At 40.7% G+C, this 12,508-nt stretch overlaps 1 protein-coding gene across 1 annotated transcript; it reads left to right on the forward strand.

The window, feature by feature from the left end:
- The first annotated feature begins 3,385 nt into the window (after positions 1–3,385).
- On the forward strand, positions 3,386–3,964 carry LOC138907915 (uncharacterized). The gene is made up of 2 exons (XM_070198541.1): positions 3,386–3,553; positions 3,671–3,964. Exons 1-2 carry the CDS (start codon positions 3,386–3,388, stop codon positions 3,962–3,964), a joined length of 462 nt encoding a protein of 153 aa, XP_070054642.1.
- The last annotated feature ends 8,544 nt before the right edge of the window (positions 3,965–12,508 follow it).

Here is a 12,508-nt window from a genome sequence, read left to right on the forward strand (position 1 = left end):
TATACTTAGGCTCTTACCAAAATGAAGTTTTTGCTTATGTGGATTAACAGATTATTTGACATCATGTACATCCCCTCCATATTCCCTTATTTGCTTAAGATTGCTATGTCATGTACATCCCCTCTGTATTTCCCTTATTTGCTTAAAATTACTATATCACATGTCTCCTGTCCCTATCTCCCCTATTTTCTTCATTTAATTGCATTCTCGCATTTTTTCATGAGTTATGCTAACTTCTCTCCTTTGTTTTTATGTACTTTCATCATGAAAATATCTGGCAATGTGTTATTATTTTTGCATAAAGCATGCTTTCAACATCATACTTTCAACATCATACTCCACTCGCGCCAATTATCAACATAACGACGCTTGATGAGCGTCCACACTTTCCTACAAAACACCCCTTTTAAACAGGAAAGGCTTATTAGTAGTAGACTATTCGATCGGCAGTGCAGTGAACGGTCCTGTGCTTTTCCCTCTCAAGTCATCCACTTGAGAGTACCAATCTAGACCCTTCTAGAAACCACGCTCTGATTTGAAATATACATGCATCATGCTAAACCTAGTATGGATTGAAACGTCATTGATGCATCAACCCACTTAGATAAACCTTGTCCAAAGTCCAAAGGGATTTCCTAATCCCAAAGGATACCATCATATTATGTGCATAGCTTGGAGAAAATGGGCCAACATGTTGACCATTATTGCATAAATAGTCGTATTTAGAGGGGGAAGGGCTAACCTTTACTTGCTTGTAGAAAATGAAGCACAAAATTCCCAGGTTTGGCATGGTATAGAATATTCCGCCTCTGTTAATTGACTGGTGGAATGACCTTGCACCATGTGACAAAATTCACGAGAGGAGAGTACTGGGTAACTTACCATCTTTGCTGAATATTCGACCCAACAGGGAATTAATTGAGGCAACCACCATGTTCTAGGATGAAAAGAGGGATGTTTTCCGATTTGGCAATATAGAAATGACTCCTCTTCTGGAATAGATAGAGGACTTCGCCAAGTTACCATTCGATAGTCCGGGTCTACTAGTGCCAAAAAATCGCGCACCCCACGCCGTATTCTGAAAATGCTAGTAATTAAGAAGAATGTCGAACTAGTTTGCCTGAATAAATCCTACATCCCCGTCGGGTTTCTCTATGAGTGATATGGGCATAGAAAATCGTATCGCTTGCATCACGAATTGCTAGCCATTACCTCTTTTGGATGGGTACACCGCCGGGTTTATGTCTTCATAGTTTGTTTCTTGGGTTTGTTGATCTTTTTGATGCAAGGAGGGAGAATTCACACTCGCTTAGCCATGGTTACCAAGACTGTTATGGAGGGTATCGAGGGTCAGAAATACACCATCATCCCTATGATCCTAGCTGAGATGTACCGTGCTCTGGATCGGTGCAAGAATGGGTTTAGGCATTTTGAGGGTTGAATACTCCTACAACAGGTTTGGCTGCCGGAACACTTTCAGAGGGGAAATTACCGCCAAGAGATCTTGTGTAGGCCATTGAATGACTACATAACAAGTAATCATCCAACGAATAATACATTCGGTCCAGATAGGTAGCCTGGGAATGTTGTAGGCTGGGTGCGTTTCTTCAGTAATCTAACAAATGAGAAAGTGCATTGGATGTTCGAGTGGTTTCCTAGTAGCGAGGTCATCATCAGGTGTAAAGGAACCACTCACTTGGTACTGACTGGGCTGCGAGGCATCTACCCTTACGCTCCAATAAGGGTAATGAGCCAAGCTGGGAGGAAGCAAGTCATATCTCGGGTTTCCTACATGGTTCAGTACAAAGCAGACTTCAAAGGAGATGCTATCCCATTCAAATTTGAGGCCCAACATATGTGGAACCAAAAGATCATCGTGGATGGGGAGACTATTGAACCAAACAAGTATCACGCCGGTCATATGTACTACTACCTCTCTGGTTGAAAGACGACATAAACGGGGACGTAAAACTGGGGGTCAATCTGAAAGACAGAATCATAGATGAGGTGGTTGAGGCATAGGTAAAGTACAGGAAGCTACACAAAAGAGTGTTTGAATCTTAAGCTAAGCATCTAGATCAGCATACGATGGATATGGAAGCGATCAAAGAATGGAATGAAATTGCAAATAAGTCGACAAATAGGTTGGACCACCTAGAGCAAGGATTGATGGATCTAGAGGGGAAGATGAGAATGAGGCTTTGGGATTGTCAAGGTATGGGCTATGATGAAGGAGGGAAGCTGGCAATGGCTTACTTGCTACTCGACATGCGCGACCTAGGAAGTGTGATTGATGGAGTCAAAAGAGCCAAGCATGGAGAAGGTCCTTCTAGGACCAAATAGACTAGAAGATAATGTTCTTTATCGCTTTCTAGATTAGATTTCATTAGCTTTCCATGTAATTAGGCTTCGTGCCATTAGTGACTTCATATTATTATTTCGATTTAGTAAAGATTGATTTGATTCATTTTTGCATTAATGCAATGAGTTAACATTGGCATGAATTTTCTCCAAGTCCATATGTTGTTTAGGCCTACCTCGGGAACAATGAGGTCCCCAAATTAGGACGTGAATTGTTGCATGACCTTACATGATACTTGCTTAAATATTGCAAACACTCTTTTACTTCATCTTAGATACTTGGTTACCTTTTGTTTTTCCTTCTTTTGATTATTTCCATTCCCAAAGGTCGGTTCGTGCATTTTGGCATCATCAACATATCATACCATATCTAGAGGTCCTCCACCCCTCCTCCACCTAGCAACCCCAAAAGCAAAAGCAAAGGCAAAGGCAAAGGGAAGATGGATGATTTAAGCAGTAATCCAAAGGACAACGCTACCATGGTAGAAAATATTGAAACTTCAGACGGAAGGAGTACGCCAGGACAAAATGAGTTGTTCCTACGGTTGGAACATAAGATCTTGGAATTACAGGGTGAGCTTGAGTAGGTCCGAAATCTAGCAAACCTTTCCCTTACTCTGAATGTCCTTGACATCAACCATCAGAACACCACCACCCAGAATCAAATACCACCCCAAAACACACAAGCTCAAAATCCGCCACCTATAGCTTCACAAAATCCTCCCACAATGCACTAATATCAAAACCCTGCACCCCCTCAAAACCTTAACCCTCCGCCAGTACAAACCCCTCAATAACACCACCATCACCCGACCCATAATTCGTAAACCACTACTTATAATACCTCTCAAAATGCACCACAACCTACCCCGATCCCCTTCAAACCTCAATCAATGATCACCCATATACCCAAGTCCCAGGAACACACCAAGGTAACCCGATATACATGGAGACCTTACAAAATACCCCACAACAAACCCTATACATACACGAACCGATCGAGAAGGACTTGCTCATCTAGAATATGGCCGGGGAGCTAAAGAAACTGACTGGAAGAGTTCAGAGTATTGAGGGCGGGACAAGTGTTGAAGGTTTGAATTATGAAGACGTGTGTATCCAGCCAGATGTGGAACTGCCGGAGGGTTACAAACCACCTATGTTTGAAATGTTTGATGGCACCGGCGATCCTAAGGTACATTTAAGAACATACTATGACAAGCTTGTAGGAGTGGGGAAGAATGAGCAAATCCATAAGAAGCTGTTCATGTTAAGTCTTACAGGTGATACCTTATCTTGGTATATTAGCTAGAATCCGAAGACGTGGGCAAACTGGGTAAGCATGGTATCCGATTTCATGGATAGATTCAGGTTTAACACAGAAAACACGCCAGACATTTTCTATGTCCAAAACCTCAAGAAGAATCAAACTGAGACCTTCTGTGAATATGCTACTCGCTGGAGATCAGAGGTCGCCATGGTAAGGCCGCCGCTTGAACAAGAGAAAATGAATAAGTTCTTTGTCAGAGGTCAAGATCCACTGTATTATGAAAGATTGATGGTTATAGAGAATTACAAGTTCTCCGACATCATCAAGTTGGGATAAATGATAGAAGAATGAATCAAGAGCGGTATGGTGACCAATTTTAAGGCTCTGCAAGCCACCAACAAAGCCTTACAGTTCGAAGATATTTCGAAGAGAAAGGAAGTGGGTGTTGTGATGGTAGCCTAAGGCCCTAAGTCTTCCCTTTCTTATCAGATACCTCCACCGACATATCAACCCTCACCTTGAAAATACCAATACCTTACCACTAATGACCAAACCTATAACACCCAAATTGCATATTACCATTCACCTCCTCTCGCCCGCTAAAACTACCCAAAGCCATGACCGAACTTTGTCCGTAGAACTCCTAGACAATACACCCCTATCGCTGAACCCATAGCCCAATTATATGAGAGACTGAAGGTCGCTAGTTCTGTCACTCCCATTCATGTTGTTGCTATTGAAAATCCTTCCTAGTGGGTTAACCCCAACAAGACTTGTGCCTACCACTCAGGCATGAAGGGTCATACTACCGAGGAATGCTGCATGTTGAAAAATAAGATTCATACACTGATTGACACCAAAGTTATACAAGCAAAAAAGTCCACGCCGAATGTCCACAATAACCCTCTTCCTAGGCGAGAGAGTGAATGTGATAGAACTTAATGAAGAATGGGATCAGGAAGGATCTATTAGGCTTATCCGAGAGGGTGACACTCCCAAAATATCTGATGTCACCCTCCTGCCGATTATGGTGCAAACCCAGGTACCATTCGAGGTCGAGGTAGATATGCCCTTCACTGTTATGGTACCTCCAACACCATCTTATAAGGCTGATGCTATCCCATGGGATTATGTGGTAGAGGCAAGGAGAAAAGGAAAAGCCAAAATGGAAGAGATAGGCATGGCACAAGGAATGACCAGAATTGGTAGGGTTTACACACATGAGAATATTGGAGGAACGAGTAAAGAAACTGCACATAAACCACCTGTTGTGGAGACATGCACTGATGATCCTTGGACGATGGTACATGCAAGGGAATATTCTGTCGTTGATCACTTAAATAAAATCCTTCCAAATATCTATCTTGTCACTGTTGCAAAACTCAGATGCGCACAAGAATGCCTTGATGAAGGTGTTAAGTGAAACTTATGTACCTACCGGTATCACTATTGGAGAAATGGCAAACATGGTGGGATAGATACTGGAGAGTCATAAGATAACTTTCTACGAAGATGAGTTGCCGCCAGAAGGATTAAGTCATAACAAAGCACTGCGCATCACTATGCAATATGAAGACAAGTTCATTGCTAGAGTTCTAATAGAGGGTTCAAGTCTGAACATATGACCACTGACTACTTTGAAAAGATTGGGTATAGTCATGTATGAGATACGGATGGGGATTATAAACGTGAAAGCATTTGATGGGTCCCAGAGAGCCACCATTGGAGAGATCAACCTGGATCTGAAGATGGGCCCGACTTGGTTCGGCGTTGATTTCCAGATGCCACTATCGGCTACTTATAGCTTTTTACTGCGACGGCCATGGATACACATAGCTAGGGCAGGTCGCTTCTACTCTGCACCAAGATGTGAAGTTCTAGTGGAATCATTAAGAGGTAATCTTTCACGGAGATGGAAATAACCCTATCTACACCAACCAGACTGTGCCAACTACTGAGAATGGGAGGAAATTGGGAGGAGAAACATTCCACAGCATTGAGCGAATAAACGCATCGAGAAAGGGCGATGGTGGAGCAACAAGATACAGAGCATACTGATGTGGTTAGGGTATGAACCGGGCAAGGGTCTTGGTCCTAAGATTCAAGGGATCATAGAACTAATACGACCATAATAACATGACATAACCTTTGGTCCTAGATATGAATACACCATGCAAGAATATAATGATTGGATACCGCCATGGAATGACTTCTACTATCCGTTGGAACAACCCACACCACTGCTGCACGAGACATTCCGCTAGACTTATGTGATTTGGGGATTCGAGGAAGATGAGGTTTTGGCCGGAATAAGGAAGCTATTTCTAGACGAGGAAACTATGGACTGCATTGCAATCTTTGAGGAGGATCATGAAAACCCTACTATTTAGATAGTTGGAGATGGAGCTATTCTCATGAACTGGACTGCTGCACCATCCCCGCTCGCCGAGCACCTGGGTAGCCTTGGCAGATCTAGCATGATTCATTTTAAAATTCTTTTTGGCATTTAAGACAATTTCAATGTTTTGTTTTGAAATAATTACTCGAGACATCGAGTCGTGCTTGTTTGACAATTTTAAGTTCTACTTTATGCATCATTGCGTTTCGTTTAATTATATTATTTTCTTTCTACATTCATTTTCAACATAATTATTACATATCATGATGAACCTATGACTGTGACATATAATGAGATAACACAACATAAGGAAAGTGATTTGGAAGATGGGGAAGATGATATAATACCTGAAGAAATTGTCAAAGAAGTAGAGAATTTTGAGAATAAACCAAAGTCAAATCTAGAAGAAACTGAGGCGGTTAACTTAGGTGATTCTGAAACAATCAAGGAAACTCGCATTAGCATTCATCTATCGTCATCAGAGAAGGAAGAATACATCATATTTTTAAAGGAATATGTAGATATTTTTGTATGGTCCTATGACAACATGACTAGGTTAAGCACATCCATAGTGGCTCACAAGCTACCTACCAACCCTATGTGTCCGCTGGTAAAGCAGAAGCTCAGGAAATTCAAGCCAAATATGATTCTAAAGATAAATGAAGAGGTTACCAAGCAAATCAAAGCCAAGGTCCTTCGGGTGGTCGAGTACCCAACTTGGCTAGCCAATATTGTACCGGTTCCAAAGAAGGATGGAAAGTCGGGGTGAGTGTTGATTATCAAGATATAGAAAAAGCAAGTCCTAAGGATGATTTCCCGTTGCCCAACATACACATAATGAACCCCAATACTTTGTGGATTACTTTGCAGGATATCACCATATTTGGATGGACGAAGAGGATGCCGAAAAGATAGCCTTCATCATACCATGAGAATATACAGCTACAAAATGATGTCGTTTAGTTTAAAGAACATCGCGGTGACCTACATGAGGGCCATGACTACTCTTTTCCACGATATGATACACAAAGAAATAGAGGTACATGTAGATTACATCATCATCAAGTTTAAGAAGAGTTCGGATCACATAGCAGACCCGAGGAAGTTTTTCAACCGACTTCGAAAGTACAATCTGAAGTTAAATCCTACAAAATGTGCTTTCAGAGTCCCTGTTGAAAAGTTGATGGGTTTCATCGTCAGTCATTGCGATATCGAGTTATACCCATCAGAAATCAATGCTATTCAGAACATGTCACTGCCAAAGAGCAAGAAGGATGTGATGAGTTTTCTAGGATGCCTCAACTATATCATCCATTTTATAGCATAGTCAACGGTAATATGTGAGCCAATCTTCAAGATGTTGAGGAAATATGCTGCGATGAGTTGGACTGAAGAATGCCAAAAGGCTTTAGATAAAATCAAGTAGTACTTGTCCAAGACACCAGTGTTTGTCCCACCAGAGCCCGAGAGACCTGTACTACTATACATATCTGTGTTGGATGGAGCCTTTGGTTGCGTCTTGGGCGACATGATGAAACCGGGAGAAAGGAGTAGGCGATATACTATTTGAGTATGAACTTCACACATTACGAAACCCGGTACTCTTTGTTGGAATGCACCTATCGTTCCTTGACATGGATAACCTAGAAATTGAGACACTACTTCTGCACATACACCATATATCTCATATCAAGGATGGATCCACTGAAATACATCTTTCAGAAAACCATGCCTACGGGTAAGCTAGCAAAGTGGCAAATATTACTAAGTGAGTTCGACATCATCTATGTGATTCGAAAAGCGGTCAAGGGGTAAGCATTGCCAATTACCTGGCAGAGAATCCCGTAGATGGAGAATACGAACCATTGAATACGTATTTTCCCGAAGAGAAAGTGTCATTTATAGGGTAAGATATTACCGAAGCATATGATGGTTGGAGGATGTCTTTCGACAGAGCCACAAACTTCAAAGGAGTAGGTATCAGAGTTGTCCTATTATCGAAAATCGGTAAACATTACCCAGTATCCTCCAAGCTCGGGTTCCCATGCACCAACAACATGGAATAATACGAGGCTTGCATCTTGGGACTTAGGTTGGCCATCAACATGGATATTCAAGAATTGTTGGTGATTGGAGATTCAGATCTACTAGTACATCAAGTACTCGGATAATAGGCCACCAAGAACACTAAGATATTGACATACCTGCACTTCGTGCAAGACTTAATCAAGAGATTCACGAAGATAGAATTCAAACATGTGCCAAGAACTCAGAATGCGTTCGCCGATGCGCTGGCTACCTTGTCTTCCATGATACAACATCCAGAAAAGAACTTTATTGGTCCCATACCAATAGAAATCTGTAAGGAGCCAAATTATGCTCATGTTGAAGAAGAGTTCGATGGAAACCCATGGTTCCACAATATTAAGGAGTATCTAGAGAAATGAAAATACCCAGAAAATGCTACACACCCTTAGAAGTATATGCTTCGAAGATTGGCCAACCATTTCTTTCATAGTAAAGGATTATGTATAGAAGGACTCCTGACTTGGTACTGTTGCGATGTGTCGATGCCAAGGAGGCATCTAGGTTGCTCGAAGAGATACATGTCGGAACCTGCGGACCTCACATGACTGGGTTCGTTATAGCAAAGAAGATATTAAGGGCAGGGGATCTCTAGGTGACTATGGAGACAGACTGCATCAAATATGTGCAAAAGTGCTACCAATGCCAGGTATATGCTTATATGATACGGGTACCACCCAACGAACTTAATGCAACAAGTTCACTCTAGCCTTTCTCTGCCTGGGGCATGGACGTCATCAGACCAATTGAACCTGCTGCTTCCAACGAACACAGATTCATCTAAGTGTCCATAGATTACTTCATGAAGTGGGTCGAATCCGCTTCCTATAAAGTTGTGACTAAGAGGGTTGTAGCAGACTTCGTCCGAGATCGTATTATTTTCCTATTCATAGTACTTGAGTCAATCATTACCGGCAATTCTACCAACCTTAAGGTTGCAAATGAATGGAGTCGTGGAAGCCGCCAACAAGAATATCAAGAAGATATTAAGGAAGATGGTGGATAACTACAGGAACTGGCATGAGAAGCTACCATTTTCTTTGCTCGGATACCACACCATAGTCTGCACGTCAACTGGGCCAACCCCTTATCTACTGGTCTATGGTACTGAAGTTATTATACCCACCGAGGTGGAGATTCCTTCCATAAGAATCATACAAGAGGACGAGCTCAACGATGCGGAATGGATACAGAACCAGTATGAGCAACTGGATCTCATTGATGGTAAAAGGATGAACATAGTGTGTCACAGTCAACTCTACTAGAATAAAATGGCAAGAGCTTTCAACAAGAAGGTTAAACTGAGAATTCATGCCCGGGCAATTAGTGTTGAAGCGAATCTTCCCGCATCAGGACGTAGCAAAGGGAAAATTCACACCTAACTGGCAAGGCCCTTACATGGTTCACCGAATACTGACAGGAGAAGCACTCATACTCGTAGAGATAGATGGAGAAATATGGCGAAAACCTATCAATTCGGACGCCGCCAAGAGGTATTATGTTTGAGATTATATTTGTACTTTCTTTTGATGTAATATGAACTACTCTTGACCTGGTTCCAATTTTAGCGGGGATATGTAGGCAGCCCTATGGGTTCGGTCACATCATAATAAAATCTTCATTCCCCTCTATGGTCTGGATCCGGGGCAAGATTTTGAGTTTTTGTCAATCTCATTAGATTAAGGATCGCCAAGGAATGTATTGCCAGAAGTATACATTAAACTGGGCAGAATATTGAGGGGGTTCTCAAAATTCCGAGTTAAGAAGGCTGCAATGTTTCAAAGCATGTCACGGTCCATGATTCGACCAAATTGTTTACTTTTGTTCATTATCTTTAAAGCAATTGCACTACTTACAAATAATTTACCATATATGCATATTTTTGAAAACCACATTTTCTGTACCAGCCAGATGTTACCCAGGGTGACTCGAACAAAATGTCAAGACATGACCAAAAGCGAAATGAGGAATCAAGAGCACGAACGACCTTTCCCCTCAGAACTCATCATTTTTCTTTGGATGCAGAAATAATGAACATAACAAGCACGTCCACAACAAACATATATACAACAAGACCTATATCCTCATACCGACGGAAGACGCGAAGCACAAACGCGTCAAGCTAAGGACCACTTTTCTTTCTCATATTTAATCATTGCTCTTCCTGCATAGGGTTTAACACTGCCCTCATTACATTGGATTTGCTTAAGCACTATCCACATCATTGCATAGACCTAAGAACTACCCTCATGAGGCTAAGCACTCCATTATTGCATAAGGATAAAAACTTTCTTCCTTTGCATGAGACTAAACACTGTCTCCACTACAATGCATGAGGCTAAGCACTGTCTCCATTATTGCATAAGGCTAAACGCTGCCTTTCTTTGCATAGGGCTAAGCACTGCCCTTGTGAGGCTAAGCATTGCCTCTATTACTGCATAAGGTTAAACACTGCCTTTCTCTGCATGAGACTAAACATTTTTTCCATTACATTGCATTAGGCTAAGCGCTACCTCCATTATTGCATAAGGCTAAACACGACCTTTATCTGCATGAGACTAAACATTGTCTCCATTACATAGCATGAGGCTAAGCACTGCCTCCATTACTGCATAAGGCAAAACACATCCTTCATTTGCATGAGACTAAGAACTGTCTCCACTACAATGCATGAGGCCAAGAACTGCCTCTATTATTGCATAAGGCTAAACGCTGCCTTTCTCTGCATAAGGCTAAGCATTTCCCTCATCATTGCATAGGGAAAAACACCGCCCTCATGAGGCTAAGCACTGCCTCCATTACTGCATAAGGTTAAACGATGCCTTTCTCTACATGAGACTAAGCATTATCTCTATTACACTGCCTGAGGCTAAGCACTACCTCCTTTACTGCATATGACTAAATGCTGCCTTTCTCTGCATAAGACTAAACATTGTCTCCATTACATTGCATGAAACTAAGCGATGTCTCCATCATTTGTGTAAGGCTAATAATTGCCTTATCTCTTTCTCGCATATGACTAAGTATCACCTGTTCCCTCTATTAAGCAATCAATATCAATGCATCCACACATTTTATGGGCTAAAGCATTGCCATATTGTCAGAAGGAGTCATAGTCTGAAGGCATCATCCTCATATCCTGAAGACATCATGCCATGGCCTGAGGATCTCTCAAAATCGCATATCATTATTCAAAAGCGTCATAGTCTAGAGGCACCATTCTCATGGCCCGAGGACACCATTTCATGGCATGCAAATCCCTTATCATACGCTTTATGGCCTAGGACGTCATGGTCTAAGGACATCATCCTCATCGTCCGAAGACAACTCTCATAGTTCGAAGGGAATTTGCATCATGTTTAAATTTTCTCAATAACTATATATATTCGCGTGCACCGTGTTTTTTGTTTTGTATCAAACTCGGGAGGTAACCATCATACAAACAGTAACAACTCTTGCTCTGGTTTTCGTTCACAAAATTCACATCCCTTGATCACATCAAATGTAACTGACAACTAGCAATGACCGTTCTATCCCGTAACCACCCAAATATTTATCTCGAGTATCCGTAACATTCAAATTCGTATTCATAGCTCCACCTGAAATTATTTGTTACTCATGACACTATCCTATCCAAAAAACCCTTCCTCGAAACATACGAGTATCCTTATAACAACTTCATCGGTTTCGTTCATCATGGGATCCAGAACTACACAAGACTTGATTCCCATAACACCAGGGATATGGCAACTCAGGAACCAAGTTTCAAACGCAATTTCTTCAAAAGCACCTCATCCTTCAAAAGCAACTCAGGAACTAGGGTTTGATAAAATTGGTGATCATTTTCTTTATCGACAACTCTTTCATCATTCCCGGGTAAAGTGGGGTAACTGTTGATATCCAATTTTGCCCTCATATTTTATAAAGTATTCTATATACTTTCAAAATATCATTTTGCACTATTATTTAATTTACAATGGTCATATAAGTATTTTCTATAATTGTTAAAGCTTTAAAATTGACTTTCTTGTTCAAGTATTTATTAATTATCACTTTAAATTATTTTTAGGGTAATTTAATCACCAAAATTTATCTTTTTATAGCCACATGCATTGTATAGTATTTTATCTCATTTTTACATAATTATATTTGTATTGTTTCTATTTTTTCTACACTAGTTACAATAATGACCTATATTCTATAAATAATTACGTTTATTATATTATTTATACCAAAATAGCATTTTTATAATGTTAAACTGTTATTTTCAAGCATTTTACTGAATAAATAATATTTTTTATTATTTATTATTCATTTTCTATAATTTATTTTTAATGCATTTCATGTATTTAAATTGTCGCCCAACTTTGAGCTAATTCCGGACAAAATATCAAGCT

Source organism: Nicotiana tomentosiformis, chromosome 1 (genome assembly GCF_000390325.3).
Source record: "Nicotiana tomentosiformis chromosome 1, ASM39032v3, whole genome shotgun sequence".
Taxonomy (NCBI): domain Eukaryota; kingdom Viridiplantae; phylum Streptophyta; class Magnoliopsida; order Solanales; family Solanaceae; genus Nicotiana; species Nicotiana tomentosiformis.